A 17423-nucleotide genomic window follows, 5' to 3' on the forward strand; every position below is an offset into this window, starting at 1 on the left:
AAACACTGTGTCCCCAAATGAAGTGACCTCGACTCTTACAAAATCTGGAAGCCAAGGTCATTCACATAAGGAGTGTTTTGGAAAGTTTAAACATCTATTTCCCCCCCCCCCCACACACACACTGAAAAGGCTACATAATAGTACATTTTAGTCCTGGCCTTTGATCTTTTCCTACTTGAAAGGATTCAAACGTGTGCAACGTTGATGGATAGGGCAAGATCTGGGACACAGGTGTGTTGGAGAGAATTATACCTGAAAGACTGAAAGGCAATTACCAGTAAGCCTACATCCTGTAAGGAAAGAATTGGAGCAGACCACTACTCATTATTTTGATTTATTAAGAGTGAAACTCAATACCTTAACCCTGTTCTTATATAACTGTAACGTTAAGAGGTTCTGACTACCTGTAATTTCATGGCAGACTTCTTATCATTGAATAAATACCTCATGATAAATTACATCAAACAATTCATTCACGACTGTTGAAAGATATTGTGGATATTGTTGACATTATACTTTTGTATACCAAGAAAGTAGATTTTCTAAGAAATGGTGTTATCTACTAAACGCAGGATTCGTCATTGAACATAGATTAAAGAACTTTAAACCTTGTTTAAATCCATTTTGATTTATTCCTATCTAGAAGACAGCAGTAAAAATGCTGTAATGTTACAGTTATGATTTAATCCTATGAAACTGTCAAATACATGAAGTCGAACACAACATTTATTGCCTAGGAGAAAAGGAGAAGAAAGCTCCAAGAAGCAGAAAACGTGCAATATTTCTTATCTCTTTGAGTTTGGCTCATTTCTAATCTAGAAGCCTATACAACTACAGTAATTAAAGCCCCCCCCCACTGTTTCTAAACATTAAAACATTCAACAATTCGTAATGATTTGGTGATTGCCGTGTCAAGGAAATAGTTCTCTTAAAACATGTCACCTTCATTCTGGTATATTGTCCCATAGGGACTTAGATTACTGTCTATACTTTCACCATTAATACACAAAATTCAGAAACAATATGTTACAAGTTCTGAACGGATACATTTATATCCTGTAACAATTGGAAGCGCTGCTCGAATTAAGGGGTCAACAACGTATTCAAGGTGTCATATTACAAATGGATTTTGAACAACACACAACCACCTAAAATTTGATTTCAAATTTTAGACGTATCTGGACTTTTTTTGCCTTCCCTCTTTTAACAGCGCAGGGGAAAACTTGCACCTGTTTCTGAAATAGTTCAACAAACAACAGAGAAATTTCCTCTGGGATTCTAAGTTGACAAATTCACAGACAGCAAATTTGCCCGCTAACACAGTTTGTGGATTGACCTAGAAAAACGTCCTTGGATGGCTTACGCTTCCCCGGAGATGAAATATTTGTGAAGAACGGGAAAGAACCGAGTCAAGGACATGTGATTTGAGAAAGCTCGAGCACCTGATCGTGAAAACAAATTAAGTTTCAACAGTTGGTTATCATAGCCCGGAGGAACCCACGCTCACACGTAAACAGTCGAGCGCCAGTTTCCCCTTCTGGGCTATAAAGCAGCGCTGTTCCGCACTTGACACTGGCTAGGGGCGCCAAGGGCTGTTAAGGCAGCGGCTAGAATAAATTATAGAAGGTATCAGTGTACGTCTGGGGCGGCGATAAACAGTTAAGGTAGCGGAGACTTCGCCTGGGCTCAATTTGCTAGACGCGCTGCACTATCGCCAGAAAAACATCGCGCCTTGCAATACAACGCGCCATGCAAACAGGCTAGAATTGCGTCTTACCGTGCTTGAGCTCGAGTCTGACGAACCCACCGTCGGAGAGAGCTGCCTGAGCCATGCTGTCGCGACGAGACGCGAGGAAATACGGCAGTCTTAAACCCTGCACAACGCACCAGCTTCTCCGGCTCAGCTCCCCAACAGCCGTCTGATCGGTTCCCACTTCCGGGTTTGATCCACCCACAATGCCAAGCATTTCCGCTGTTTTAGGAAGAAGTAGTTATGGGTGCGCCCGACGAAAGCTTTTGGCGCGGAGTACAACTTTTGGAACCAACAACACAACTTCTGTTACAGACAAAAATCTAGAAATCCGAGCGAAGACCCTGCAACAGTAGCACGGTCATTTATCATCGACGTGAGTGTGAAGAAACGTAAAGTTGATAAAGACTCTAAAGCCTCAGTTCCACATTTTGGTAAATACATAGGACATATAGAGAGCGTCGGAAAAAACTGGCGGGAAAAATCCGTGACGGAGTCTGGTTCACAATCAAGAAAGAACGGAAAAGAAACTTGAGCTTTTACTCTCCGTGGGCTGGAAGATATACGTTATCTGCTAGAATATTTAAAACATCCATTGTTATGTACTGACAAAGCACTGGAAAGTCGTCGGCATGAGATTATAGTAAATGTTTATCCAAAACCCTGGAAAAGCGTCATGGTTACGTCATGCACCTAGTGGCAAAAAATCTTTTGAAATGTTCCGAATGTTTGTATAGAAGCGCAGAACGTATCCAAGGACTCCGTTGTTCGAAAAGTCCCCTTTCGAACGTCATAATGTCTGAATGTCAAAGTGACGCCTGAATGGAAAACAAAACATCCAAAGGACTTATTGTTCAGGAACGACGTTTGTTTTTCTTCAAACACAGACAGTATATACTCGGCCTTTATGTCTTGATACCAATGATATAATGCTTGCAGCTCGGGGACCTTTCCTCAAAGAAGTCTTGAATGGTGCAACGCTTGGAAACGCCCGCTGGCGACTTTCACCTATGCTGCAGACTACGGTTACAGCGTGTCGTCTACCACGCAGCTTCTACTACTGTACTAGTACAGAAAACTCTCGGCGAGGTAAAGTAGCGGACGGTATCACATCTATTCTGGCTATATCACACAAAGTCCCGAAGTCTAGAGCTCTCGCTCCTTTCAAGTTTTTCAACACTAACAACTATTGGCGTGCCAGCAGAAGGCACGATCACGATGACGGACAGAAAAAAAGAACGAAGACCCGAGATGCCCGGAGCCAGGCTATGGCAAAAGCCCAGCTGAAGGTCATTGGAAGAAACACCAAGGTGATTTATTATATTAATCAGCGTGTAATAATTAATGGATAATGACATCCAAAAATGGTGAAACGTGTGTATGGATAGCGTTCAGCACCAAGGACAGACACACTCATTCGACGCCAACATGTAGTTAACGTTAGATGTGCCGTGCATTTTCAAGAGTAGTTGTGTCTGTTTATGACTTCGCATCGTGTTCCTTTGAAGTTGTTAAGGCTTCTCTTTGTACGAAAGATGGTCGTAGCATAGCATATAACTATGCAGATGATTTGAAGGCTGCCAAGATTCGGGAGCTCAGTCCCGCTAATGGTATCTTGTGCTTTGCCAGTTCAGTGGTGATCCTCTATACTGATCATGAGCCCACAGCATGATACCATGCCTTATATTTGCGTGTTTAGTCTGTGTATTTATGGTATTTGTGTCTGTACAGTGTTGCTATAGGTCAGTGTACCCAAATAAATTCAATTTGGGTACACAATAAATCCAATTCATAATCATTCTGTCGTTTTAGGCCAAAGTGAGAGCTCTCCTCCTCATGAGCATAGCCTGCACCATGGACCGCCAGAGAGACGCCTGGAGCCGCGAGGAGGAGCGCATGCTGGGCGCTCTGTACGTCCTTCTCATGGCCACAGAGGCACTGCTGCAACACCACCTCAACATCATCTACAGCAAAACAACACCTCCAACTTCGCGTCAACAGCAGACACTTAAAGATCTGGATAAGGAACTCAACCAAGTCAAGAAACTCAGGTACATCTTAAAGTCTTACATGCGCACGATGATAAGATGGGAGAGAAGAGGAAAATGTGAGAGAGAAAGAGAGAAGATATTACAGGAACTCACGCTAAGGTTGGAGGAGGAGGCGGACAACATGGAGGGAGGAAAGATCAACAGGTGGAAGAATTTTCTCGCCTTCATTAAAAGTTTTCGAGAGATGTTTTCCATTTGGTACTCGGGAAGATCGTAGGGCTCGACGGAAATTTGGAACAAAAATAAACACCTCCATATTACGAGCACAATGTATACGTAGTAGCTATGTGATGCACAGAAGTGGTTCATACTAGTAAAGTATTCACGTATGGGAAGGGATGTTAAAACATCTGCTGGTTAGTAATTATTTCTTCATCGCATCTAAGATTCTTTTTTTTTCATCTCTGTTCTTTATTGACTTGAGTATAGAATACATGTGTACGTAGATGATAAAGATTCTTACACCGATCGAGAATGGCATGCTGCAGTGCATGTGCGTGAACTTGAAAACGTGGCAGGATTGTAATAGTATTGCCACCGATGCATTGGACGTTAGGTGTTCGTAGTATTTGTCCGTTGGTAAACGTCATGAAATATTAGGAGTGGTACTCCTGCTACTACTACTCGTCAAGGCGAGTGTATGTCACAGGTAGCTTAGGAAACGTGAATCTATCCAAGTGCAATTCATGCAAGAGAACTCAGGTAGTGAAAGCAGCTACTGGTAGTTTAAGAACGTACTGTCGACTGAATCAGATATTGGCATGGCTGTTGATAAGGCCTCTCATGTATCTAGAATATATCAGTAAGGGAGATTGGACGACCTAAAACGTTACAAGAAATTTGGCGGCAAACAAGTGTAACTACATCTTATAAAAACAGCAACAAGCACATACACAAAATCTGTAAGTCAAAACATTTAATGCCTCTACCCATATATTCCATAACATTATGCATGTATCTTGAATTGCGAAATATAGATCATATTCCAGAATAATCCTTGACTTTGACCAGTGGGTGTGTGATGCTTTACAGACGCCACACAAAGGTGACATTTGCTTGTTTCATAGAAGATCTACACCTATCTCTGTAGTCTGTTTTACCCTAAAAGAGCACCATTGACCATCCATTTTTCCTCAGGGAATATCGACACCGTTGTTGCCAGCTTTGGAATTATTGTCAAAAATACATACACAGCATCAACCTACTACTTTACAGTTCGGTAATGTCACTTACTGGAAAAACTCTGGTTTCTTCTGTGGTAAAATACTTTTTGAGATGGTTTTGTGTCATTCTAATACTTGGAAAAATTATCTGTTTAATGTAAGAGTGCATACACGCTTTCAATTAAATTCAATTCAGTTTCATGTGCTATCTAGTGCTGGTCATCATTATATGCATACAAACGACATCGTTCAAGAATGCACCATTCACTGTAAGTCTAGTAGGAAAGGGGTGTTGAAGGTGCATCGGTGATGAGAACTCGAACATCAAGTCAAGAAACCCCTTAGCTTTGTTACATTTGTATTTGGTTTGCCCAAAGTATAGACAGCATGTGCACTGAACGAGCTTGGAGCCCCCAAAATATCGATGAGTGAAGTAAGTCAGACCTTTCCAAAGTAAACATCACCATGTTTTCCGGCAGACCCCCTTTCGGAACTTACATTGATAAGACACACGGAATTTCATAAACAATGATACCCACTAATTCATTACCCTATTCAGGTTAGATATTTAGTTACAAAAAGACAAGATATACAGGTAACTCCCATAAAGTATCCAATGCATATCCCTGGCAGTAACCGATATATTCATCACCCTATCACACGAGTTACAACTGATCAAAGATCATTCTTCATCCATTTCTGAACCTTTGGCTCCTATCAACGTCACGTGGAAATGCGTTTTATCAAGGCTCATCAAACCTAGGGCACAGTCGCTACATGTTGTGTGGAAAATGCCTACAATTTCAATTTACAAAGATACCTTGGCTTGAGGTTTTGGCGAGAGGAAATAGACAGTACATTTCACTGTTTGACATGATAGTTCAAATTCTTCCTAGATCCTCAGGCTGGATAGAGAATGTTACATTTACTTGTACCAGAGAAATATCCACCTGCAAGATTCTTATGTACAGGTAGCGTCTATAACGCCGATAAAGGAAGCACCTTCAAATGACTGTTTAAGCCATACAGTGTATCTATATGTCCCGCCCTCTCTATTGTTTCGTGTTTTACAACTGCCTTTCCTTTTAATCTATTATCTATTAAGACAAAATTACACACTGGATGTGACAAAGTACATTACTGAAGAAAATTATTAGCTGGCAATGTTATTTTTTCTTGAATACGTTGATTCCAACATTTTTCTTTGCTACACTACCAGACATGTGCTAGAGATTTTCTTTCGTTGACCATTTCATATGAAGAAGGAAGAGATATTCTTAATTCATTAGCACTAAAATATAGCTTGCGTGCACACTATTTGATTTCCTTGTAGTTTACAATGAATCAATTTCCAAAACGTATGAAAGTTTCATGTTTCAGAAAGAAATCTCACATCGAAAATACCCTCGGTATGTTGAAGGCAATGTTCAATGTATCCTGGCGTACAAAAGTACAAAAGAGCAGCTTTCACGTATTCCAGTATTGACCAAATATTGACCAAGTTTTATCCTAGGTTTCTTTCACTTCCTCCCCATTCCCCCTCCTAGTTATACGTAGGAGCACTTTTCATATTTAGTTGCCATTTTGTCCCTAAAAATAGCAGCTTTCCTTCTTGGTTCCCGTCTCTTCTGTCTCCTTTTACTATCTTCAACTCTTCTCATCGCCTTTCCTGTAGAAAAAATACAATACCTAAGGTTATTCATTAATTTGTACGCAGACAACACGTATTTCGAAACTGTTTTTCCTCTCCGTAGCAGCATTTTACCTTTCTGAGTTGTCAAGAACACGTTGGATTCTTAAGCGTCTACATGGCAGGGCTCGAAATTCGTTTTGAGAACCTAGCCTATAGCTAACATTCAAGAGTACTGAAAAAATGGGTACCATGAAATAACGAAGAATAGAAGTAAAAACCCAAATAAAAATCTTGCTGCCTGTTTTCAGAACTTAGAATGCACATCCTTTTCATGACGAAATACAAAATGACTACCCTTTTGTGAAATTAAGTATATGACAGATTTGGACAAAATGCTGTATGTAAATATATAGAATGGGCTTAAAACGTGCAAGTAAGACGAATTGCATGGCGATACTCACAGTCTCATTCTGCCTTTTGTACAGCACTAGACTCTGCTGGCTCTGGTTCAGCCTCCTGTTAATGGTAAACCAAGACAGTGTTTTATAAGTTATACACCGTGTGTGGCAGGTGGGTCCACAATGAAGCACAGGAAAGGCTGCAAATTAAAAGCTTGAAAGGATATCAACATTGATATCAACATGTATAACCTGGACACAACGCACAGTTTGATATTCGTCATTGTGAAAGATGCTGCAGCAACAGGTACCAAGATACAGTAGTCCTACTATGTATGGCTATTATATCGGTAGCTCTGTTAGCTTAAAGGGTCAAAGACTTCATCAAATGTTTAGATAAGGGCTTTGTGCAAGGAGATTTTCTGCAGCAACGTTACCTGTTGTGCAGCTTCTGCCGGTGATTCTGACGTTGCTTCAGCTGGCTTCTCTGCAGGCGTCTCCTCTGCTGGCTTCTCTGCTGCTGTCTCCTCTGCTGGCTTCTCTGCAGATGTCTCCTCTGCTGGCGTCTCCTCTGCAGGTTTCTCCTCTGCTGGCGTCTCCTCTGCAGGTTTCTCCTCTGCTGGCGTCTCCTCTGCTGGTTTTTCTACGGCTTCCTCTTTTGGTGTCTCTGCGGGCAGATCGGCGGGTGTTTCTACTGGTGCCTCTGCAGCTGCCTCTGCTGGAGCTGCTTCAGCTGGCTCTTCCGGAACCTTTTCCTCAGCTGTCGTTTCCGCAGGTGTTTCCGGAGCCTGTTCTGCCGCAGGTTCTTGTGCGTCTGCTGGAGGGTCTGCTGCAGCGGCCTCGGATGGGGCATCTTCTTTTTGTTCCACCGGAGCCTCTGCCGGAGCCTCTACAGGTGCTTCTTCCTGGGCAGGTGATTCCTGTGAGAAGCAGAGAAACAAATTCCACATGGCGATAGAAAAAAGGCTGTTGTATGTGCTCTGGCGATAGAAAAAAAGGCTGTTGTATGTGCTCTGAAATAAGTAGCGTTTATAGCGTAAGGCATTGTGGTGGTAAACTTACAGTCTGCCTTGAAATTGAATGTTGAGTATTGTTGCAAACTTAGCGGATAACGGATGTCTTACCTCTGTAGGAGCTACAGGTTCTGGAGCATCTGCTGCTTTCTCTTCTACTGGCGCTGCTGTCTCCTCAGCTGGAGCTGCCTCTGCAGGCGCCGCTTCAACTGGGGCAGCTTCCACCGCTTGCGCTTGCTCTGCTGGCGCTGCCTCAGCTGGTGCGTCCTCAGCGGGTTTCTCTTCTGCTGGTGTTTCAGCAGGTGTTGTTTCTTCTGGTGCCGCCTCTGCTTGTTTTTCTTCTGCTGGTGCCGCCTCTGCCGGTGCCGCCTCGGCAGGTGCTGCTTCAGCTGGTGCCGCCTCTACTGGTGCCGTCTCGGCAGGTGCCACCTCTGCTGGTGCCGTCTCGGCAGGTGCTGCTTCGGCTGGTGCCGTCTCAGCAGGTGCCGTCTCAGCAGGTGCCGCCTCTGCTGGTGCCGTCTCAGCAGGTGCCGCCTCTGCTGGTGCCGTCTCAGCAGGTGCCGCCTCTGCTGGTGCCGTCTCGGCAGGTGCTGCCTCTGCTGGGGCCGCCTCCGCTGTTTTCTCCTCCGCTGGCGGGGCCTCTGCTGGAGGCGCCTCCTCTACCTTCTGCTCCTTTGAACGAAAGGTTGCAATTAATGTCAGCTCAGCTGAAGTGGTTTGGCAACCTAAACGCCTTTGGCGACTTAACACCTTCGTACCTTAGTCAGTCTATTAAAACGTCAACGTTGCATTTGAAATTAAATAGTACTAGTCCACGTCCATGACATGAAAGAAAACATAGAAATATGATTGTTGGTGATGATATTCTTAACGTGACTATGTAACGTGATAAAGTATATTCGTCATTAGTCATTGGTCTGTGCGTAGTCGTGGTAATATGTACATCCTTGCAGTTACGCCAGCTAATCTGTTCTATGTTATTCAAACATCTACATGTACTAGTATAAGCTAGAACAATACAACCGAGGCAACTGCAATGTGAAACTACATAAAACCTAAACAAAACTACGATCCCCCTGCACCGTGTCCCACCTGGTTATCTGGGCTAGGTTCAGAGGGTTCTGCGGGTTGTGATGTTGCGGGAACAGAGTCAGGGGAAGTGACAATGTCTTGTGTTTCAGGAGTGGGCTCGGGGGTTGCGATATCCTCTGTCTGTTCTGGTGCGTCTTCGACAACCACCTCTGAACTAGTTTCAGCGTCGGGCTCAGCAGAGTTTTGGACTTCCTCTGTAACAGCAGCCTCTGATTCAGCAGGCAACTGCTGTGTCTCTTGAACAACGACAGTCTCAACAGCTAATTGCTGTTCCTCCGCACCGGTTGTTGTACCGGTCTCTACCGCTGACTCTGCAGACATTTGTACTTCCTCTACAACTACAGCCTCTTCTGCACTTGCCTCCACTGTTGGTCCCGCAGCGTCTTGCCTTACCTCTTCAACAACATCTACAACAACATCTTCTACAACAGCTTGTTCAGGAAGCTGTTCCTCTGCAACAACGGCGTCTGTACCATCCGCCTCTGGTGCACCTTCGGGTTTCGCCTCTTCCTCTGCTAGTTCAGCAGACGCTTGCTGTGTTTCTTCACTAGCTGCTGCTGCTTCGGGCTCTGGAGTTGATTCGGCAGGCGCTTGCTGTTCCTCTCCCTCGGGTTTTTGCTCTTCCTCTACAACAGGCTCGGCTGAACTGACCTCCTCTGGTGCTTCAGCAGACACTTGCTGTGCTTCTTCACTAGCCTCTTCTGCAACAGCCTCCGCTGTAACAGCCTCAGCAACTGATTCAGCAGACGCTTGCTGTTCCTCAGCTTCGGCTTCAGCAGGTGTTTGCTCTTCCTCTTCGGCAGACTCAGCCTCGGCTTTCTCAGGCTCCGGGGCTTCCTGTTCGACGATCTCTGCAACACTTGTCTCGACTCCTGGGTCAGCACAAATCTGTTGGACCTCTTCAACAACTTCTGCTGGGGCCTCGACAGCTGACTCGGCTTGCTGTTCCTCTGCAGGGACCGCCTCTGCACCTGCATCCTCTGTACTTTTTCTGCATCGGCCTCAGTTGGTGTCAACTTTTCCTCTACAGCAACGTCCTCTGTACTTGCATCCGCTTCGGGCTCTGCAACCTTTTCTACTTCAACGACTCCCTCTACAGCACTCGTCACCACGGCTGCTTCAGCCGAGACTTGCTGTACCTCTTCAGCAGCCTCCGTCGTTTCAGCTTCGACAGCTGGTTCAGCAGGCACGTTCAGTTCCTCTGTGGGGACTTCAGGTTTTTGCTCTTCCTCTTCGGCAGGCTCAGCCTCGGCTACTGGTTCAGGACAAATCTGTTGGACCTCCTCAACAACTTCTGCTGCGACCTCGACAGCTGGCTCAGCTTGTTGTACCTCTACAGTCACCGCCTCTGTACTTGCACCCTCTGTACTTGTGTCTGCCTCGGCCTCAGTAGGTGCCGACGTTTCCTCTACAGCAACATCCTCTGGGGCAGAAGCTTCGACAGGAGGTTCAGCTGATACTTCCTGTACCTCTTCAACAGCCTCTGCTGTTAGAGCCTCGACAACTAGTTCAGTAGACGCTTCCTGTTCCTGTGGAGCAGCCGCCTCTGGACTTTTTTCTGCCTCAGCGTCAGCAGGTGCTGGCTTTTCTTCTGGGGCAGCAGCCTCGACAGGTGGTTCAGCAGATACTTCCTGTACCTCTTTAACAACCTCTTCCTCTACTACAGCAGTTTCCTCTGGACCTACATTACCAACAGGCTCTGTAGGGGCTTTTTCTTCCTCTGTCGCGGCCTCTGGAGGTTCCGCCTCCTTTTGTTCTAACTCTGACTTCTCCTCCTGTAGCAAGGTTAGACAGGTTGGGTAGATGACAGAACACGGGATTACGCAAACATGGCATGTTACATGGAGCAGATTGCTGGGAAGGCTGGCTTATAGTTGACCACAGTGTGAGGCAGGAAGGGAGCAGGTAAGGCAGCACGTGAAGCGACAAGAAGCATACATTGGATAGCTTTGCTGAAAAATTAGTTGGTTGACAAACATATACATGTAACCCATAAATAACTTAGTATTGTGATGAGTACGTCAATATCGACATCAGTAAACCTTGCAGCAACTCTGCTCAGCTTCAGGTACAAGTCATTGTTGCACCTGTATGTCCGCCATTTCTTTGACTTCTTGATTCTTTTTGTTCTTTGACACCCATAGTTTAGGCTTCTTAGTAGGAGATTGTTATTAAGCCGGTTTATACCAAGTTCAAGAACACCCAAAGCAGAAATCAGCTTGATGATACGTAGTACTTTTTACGGGGTGCGGTTTGATGAAAGGAAATTTGTGAACTTGATCACTGATGAGAATAAATCAAACGAAACAGTCCATTTTTCATTATGGATATCACTAAAGGTTAGATAGATAGAGAAATGAATGGAAGTATGTTTCTTGTTAATCATTATTTTTTGGTGATATACACAGCTCAACACAAAAGGGACAAAGATAGTACGGTGTGCATGACATGGTCAGACATGGTGGACATATAGTGCATGACTTAAGAAGTAATTAAGGAGGAAAAGATGATCACCCAAAGACAAGCGTCACATTTACAAAAGCATTGTACAAGCGTGGCTGCACACACAAGTATTAGTGCACCTGTTTCTCAGTTTCTACTGGAGCAGGTGTCTCAGCTGGACTGGCCTCTTCTACAGCTGTCTCAGTCTTGGCCTCGTCAGGTGCGTTTGTCTGTGTATCTTCCTGGGTGGCAGGTGTTTCAGCCGATTCGGATTTCTCCTCCACAGCTTTCTCTGCATCTCCGTTCTCAGCAGCAGACTCTGGTTTCGAGTCTGCCGTCTTCTCTTCCGCTACGATATTTTGTTGTTCAACGTCGCCGTTCTGTGGAGTCAATATTTTTTGCATGTTCCGGTCAGCAAGAGCTTGCTACTCTGTTCTCTTACTCCACCTACCGTAAGCATGCAGCAAGTGCAGTCTGGCGTTCACTACGGAGGCTCCAACTAAGAAGCATGCCACACCCATCTGGTATTTGCTTGGGGCCCCGAAGGGCAGCGGCTAGAGGTGGTCTACAGTGGACGCACAGTGTTTGGTTTCAAACCCTCGATCTTGTCTGAGAACTGAAGGAATGTGTTCGGTAGAGTGGCTGGTGAAGTGACGAATGCACACGATGCTTGGCACCGACTTTGGTGCCAATTGAAAGGTGCTACTACCGACTACCACGCAAGCACCAAGCCATGAACCTCTTTAAGGAGGTTGCAACCACACTGTAAGCGGCTGTAGCAGTCGAGCGGAATTCTACGTCTAGCGTATCATGCAGGCAGTCGTCCTCTCTGGTGGTGACGTTGTTGTTTGCATCATGCAACGTACACAAGCTCCTTCCTCTATCTCCAGCAAGCAAGGCGACACCAGCGCCAAACTGAAGCATGCCACGGCAAGCAAGCTGAGACCGCACTGTTATCAGAACACTAGTACTCTCTGCTAAAGCATGCATACCCCATATTTCATACCTACGGTGTTACATGCAGTAAGGCGTATTGTCATGCTCATAGAAAGCAGTCAACTGATTCAATCATTAGCACATCAATAGCATATAGATGCATATCAATCAGATAGAATTGCTGAAATCAATATTACTAGCGTCGGAATGAAGTGTGGTTTATAAATATGCCTTATGTGAATGTCGATTCAGAACTGTCGTGGTTACGTTTACTTAAAGTATTCTGTATGACTTACAGAAAACCACTTGCAACATTTGTGCAGACTATGTGTAACCAACTGTGTAACCAACTATGAGTACCTCAACAGGTGCTGCAGGTGCCTCGGCGTCTGCAGCTGCTTCCTTGGGGGCCTCAGCTGTTAACACAAGAAAAGGAATGATATCTTGTTAATTGCGACGTTAATCTTACGTTTGTACCTGTTAAACTATAGTACTTCACTTTACAGTAATGAAGGTAGCACTGATGTTTTTTCTTTTAAATGCTGTTCTTATTACCGCGCTCACGGTCACCTTCGGCGTAGCTAGTCGGGTGATTTTGATGTGGAATGATTGTCAAGCAGTCTGTGACAGAACCAACCACCGGCAGGAATCTTAGTCAACCTTTTCCGTAAGAAGGCAGCTTAATTTTGTACGAAACATGCCCGACTTTTGGTGTCAGTTGCACTTTAGGAAAATGACCTTGTAATAAATTGCCTAAGTTCAAACACACTGCCGGGTCATGATGAGGTCACGTTCAGGGCTGTAATCTGAGCACGTAATCTGCCGACATCGCTCTCTGTCATTCTTCAAAGCACGCCCGAATTCCAGCTATTTACTGTGTATTTTAGCTATTTACATGTGTATTTTAGTCCGATAAGGGTTCTCCATATAGCTTTTTTTGGGAGTGACGGGGGTGTGTCAAAATGATAGATAACTCCCAAATTTTGTGTGTTGATTTTTAGGTCCCTCATCATACATAAGCCATTGTCTATGATGATAAACAAAACTAGAGCAACTTCCGAAAATAACAGACATCCAGATACTGTTGATGCTGGACGTGCTTTTCTCTCCTTTATACAACCCGTATTTACAACGGAATACTAATATCAGCACACGACGTGACGTCGGGGATTATCAGGGTTAGGACTGTTTGTTTTTAGAATTTCAGCGGGAGCTGAGGTAGCCAAATCATCCCAAACATTTTAAAGGGGTATTAGAAAATAAACAAACAAATAAACAGCTAGTTACGTTTTTCTTGGCGTACGGAACTAAACGGGTGAGATAACAAAGATGTCTTGCCAAGCTCCGCTACGAAAACAAAGACATCAGTCGGAAGAGTACGAATACAACACGGTCGATGGGCATACTAGTACTTTGTGGCGGCAGAATAATTTGGCCTTGATGAATGATAAAGAGAACCAAATTGTCAACGTTTTGTCAGGTGACTAAGATAGACAGCGACTTCCTATCCATCTGTGTTGAAATCTGCTGTCTATAGTCAACATTCTGTCTTTTGGAGTTATTTTGGATGGGGGCGTTTCAGATATATCTCATAAATATGTCTCTTGTATGCATTAAGCGACGGTCCAGTGAGACTAAGAACATGCCAGTAACTTGCCAACTATCTAAAACGCTGCCGGAGGACCAGGGCAAGGCCGTGACACGCTGAGGACGACGCTGCCGTACCAGTTGTTGGGACAGATGCGGGGACGGAAGGCCTTGGGCAGGCGGCTATATACAGATGGGGGCAAGGAGTAAGCCCATTACATCATTAAATACCGTGTTGACGTTTGTTTGTGGAACCATGTTGTGCAGTGGAGATAATGCAGGCATCATTTCAACCGTACGCGTCACATGTAGCACACACGTACGTCAGTAGACAAGACTTTACTCTGTATGCAGCTTGTGGTTCACCCGTTCATGCCAAATCTGACTTTGGCACCGCTCCAAACAAACAACACGTACCATCCTATATCCAGCTAAGTGTTACCCACACAAGCCGCGTGATAAATCAGCGTCCAGCGGCGCCCAAATGAGGGGGGCCCGGGGAGATTTCCGACGGGCTGTCGCGCCACGTCTTTTGTTCTGGACTAAAAACGCTCACATTTGCAGATTTGCTCAACTCATTGCCGGTCACTCGATCACAAGACTGCAAATACCATTCAGCGTGATCACGGCGCAACTTCCTGAGTTCTAAGTGTTCTGTTGTATCCTTGCGCCATGGCCAGGTGCGTGGAAGAGAACAGGTACATGGATTGTGTATATGCTGCACACATCTCAAGGGTAATGCCTTTGGGGTTCACACACATGACCTCGTGTGTAACTGTGTGAATAAAAACCTGTCATTCGGTTGACCGGAGAACACCTTCTCATTTTATACACAAATATCATTTTTGACATGCCTCAGCAATCTACACATATGACTTCTGCTTCTATATGTATACCAACAAAGGCGCAAGACTGTCCTACCTTCAGCCGGCTTGTCTGCTGCAGGCTCCGCCGCCTCCTCCTTCTCCGCCGCGGGAGGAGCATCTTTCCCCGCCACGGGCTCTGCCGTCCCGACATCGCCGTTCTCTGCTGGCGTGGCGTCTGCCTGTAACAACACAACGGCACATATAGACATCAATGGTAGATTCTATACTGTTTTACCTTGGACTCTACACGAATAGCAGTATATCTGCTGTACCACCCCAAGGAGCTTTTAACCTCATTGGCCACTATGAGCATAGATGGATAAAGAAAGATGATGAAGGAAACTTTTCTTGGAGCATTCTTGACAAGCAGAACTTAAGATATTTGTAAACCCGTGAACTTCATCATACTGAAGATTCTACGTATATCCCTAGAGGATCCCAGCAGCGCCCTGAATGTACCCTTCATAACCTCTACCAGGCTTCGGGAGGCGGCTGCCAGGAAAGAGTAGAAATTGGCAAAATAGAGAGATTACATGCCGGGGGAGTTGGTCCGGTAGAGAGTACAGTTTACCGCACTGTGGACCAACTCCCCGGCATGTTTATCTCTATGTTTATTTCTACTCTTTCCAGCCGCCTCCCGAAGCCTGGTAGAGTCTAACCCCTCACACCAAGCGCCCGAAGACACTCGTGACACAGCCTATCCTTGCCCACATCACATGGTGCTGACGGCCATTCTCACAATGCACCATTACACCCCAACTATCCAATAGCCAGGAGGCTGATCGGAAGCGCCCCAATTAGATTGGACTGAATAGCCTTTGTGCTGCTTAAACTCTCTATACACAAGCCCCAAAAGTCTCACACACTTCAGTGAATGTGCTGATTATTTTTTCTTATGGAGGGTCGGCGAAGAACATACCTCAGCTACGATTTTAAACTTTCTGATGCCTTTTTTCAGTCATGTTACATGCTAATGTCTTGATATGTAAGTCTGCTATACATTTTGCTGGTCTCATTTGGCTCCTGTATGAGGTACGTATATTGAGAACAAGGCCGGCTTTGTGACGGACCAATCCTGTGGTGATCACGTTCCCCTTCCCTCAGTTTACTTAGCTAGTCTTCTGGAAACAAAGGGGAGGGGAATACATTGTACCGCTAATACTAGAAGAGAACACCCTCGGTCCGTGGCTGTGGGCCCCGTGACGCATGTTTTCTGTCCCAAGACACCCAGACGGACAAACGTGAAGAAATGTTTTGGTCTGCGCCGAGAGAAACATCGATGTCGATAACACGGGTCCTACAAATACTAGTAGGCTACAAGGGGCTACTGAAACATTTCGACACGGCGTGGCACCGCTGCAGTGGAATATAATAGATAAACGTTCACGCACAGCAGTCAGATATGATATGTCACTGGACGTGCGCGAACGCGCAGGAAGGGTGTGTGTGTGCTGGATCTGACCAGTTTAAACCAGTTCTAGATCTTAGTCAAAAGTTTGACGCAGTTACCTCCACGTTCCACCTCAGCCTCAGGCTTAGGGCGACCCTGGCCTGACGGAACCGTTTAACTTATCGTTTGATACCTCAGTCATGCAAAGCAACATTCGATGGACTATTTCTCATAAAAACTCTGGCAAGCCCTATGTTTGCAAACTGACAGTGTAACATCCGGTGGTAGGTAACTGTTACCTAATCACTGGTAAAATTAATCTGAAAAGCCGCATTTATCGAGCGCATTCAGGTAAACCAAAACCCTTTAATTTCGGGTGTGTATGACCTTTACGACATTTAAATGTTACTTTTACAATTATGTATTAAAAAGACTTATAAGTCGACAGAAGGGATTTTAAAAATTACAGACCTGTATTTTTTGTGACGATTTTTTGCATTACCGTCAACGTTGGGGTGAAATGGAGCGTTCAAAACACAGAAAGGTCTGCGCGGCGGATTTTTGTCTAACCACCGCCCATTATCAAGAATGCTAGTCGGCGTCGTTGACGAGACCTCGGGTTAGGAAAAAAAGAATCATCGAACAAGAAAAGACCTACCGTCGTGCTCATGATGCTGCGGTCGTTTTCAGAAATCCGCAAAGAGATAATAAGAACGATATGATCTGGACAATCCGAGTGTCAGCGCCGAGCGGGAATATACCGCTGTGCACTTGTCCTCTCTGGGCTTACAGTGTGAGCTCCCTCTGCGCTGCACAAGTAGCTAGCTGGGAGGACTTCGCCTCAAGGACCCCAAATAACCAACCACGTCACTGCTAGCTGCAGTCATGTGGCCCGAGGTGGCCTTAACGGGCCAAATCATCTCCATACGCGTGTTCACGGAACCTTGTTAGACAAATTACAAAATGCTGGTCTCAAGATAAGGAATGGGCATCACATGTCCTATGCAGGGCAACTGTAGAAACGGAATTTTACAGCAATCTTTGTATGTTGGTTGGTTGGTTGGTTGGTTCGTTCGTTGCACTATTCAATTGCCTTCCCCAT

At 45.1% G+C, this 17423-nt stretch overlaps 3 protein-coding genes across 3 annotated transcripts in view; 1 reads left to right on the top strand and 2 right to left on the bottom strand.

Annotated features, from left to right (window-relative positions):
- The window catches only part of LOC109474946 (ribosomal protein S6 kinase alpha-5-like), a 23380-nt gene extending 20961 nt beyond the window's left edge, over nt 1-2419 (bottom strand). Inside the window, exon 1 of the mRNA XM_019775444.1 lies at nt 1778-2419. Within this exon, the coding sequence (XP_019631003.1) occupies nt 1778-1967 (190 nt within the window). The 5' untranslated portion in view covers nt 1968-2419. The remainder of the gene's footprint in view (nt 1-1777) is intronic.
- A 176-nt stretch (nt 2420-2595) lies between these two features.
- LOC109474932 lies at nt 2596-5042 on the top strand. The gene is made up of 2 exons (XM_019775428.1): nt 2596-3060; nt 3563-5042. The coding sequence occupies exons 1-2, from the start codon at nt 2680-2682 to the stop codon at nt 4016-4018; spliced, it is 837 nt and encodes a 278-aa protein (XP_019630987.1). The 5' UTR covers nt 2596-2679; the 3' UTR covers nt 4019-5042.
- On the bottom strand, nt 4703-17182 carry LOC109474949 (fibrous sheath CABYR-binding protein-like). Its single transcript, XM_019775448.1, is given in 10 exon segments — nt 4703-6633; nt 7059-7113; nt 7433-7915; nt 8120-8680; nt 9101-10102; nt 10105-10875; nt 11683-11922; nt 12839-12894; nt 14987-15110; nt 16980-17182. Coding segments are annotated over 9 exon segments (3300 nt in total). The 5' UTR covers nt 16992-17182; the 3' UTR covers nt 4703-6633; nt 7059-7062.
- Between the last annotated feature and the right edge of the window lie 241 nt (nt 17183-17423).

The sequence above is a fragment of the Branchiostoma belcheri genome, unplaced genomic scaffold, assembly GCF_001625305.1.
Source record: "Branchiostoma belcheri isolate BF01 breed outbred unplaced genomic scaffold, Haploidv18h27 scaffold32, whole genome shotgun sequence".
NCBI classification, from domain to species: domain Eukaryota; kingdom Metazoa; phylum Chordata; class Leptocardii; order Amphioxiformes; family Branchiostomatidae; genus Branchiostoma; species Branchiostoma belcheri.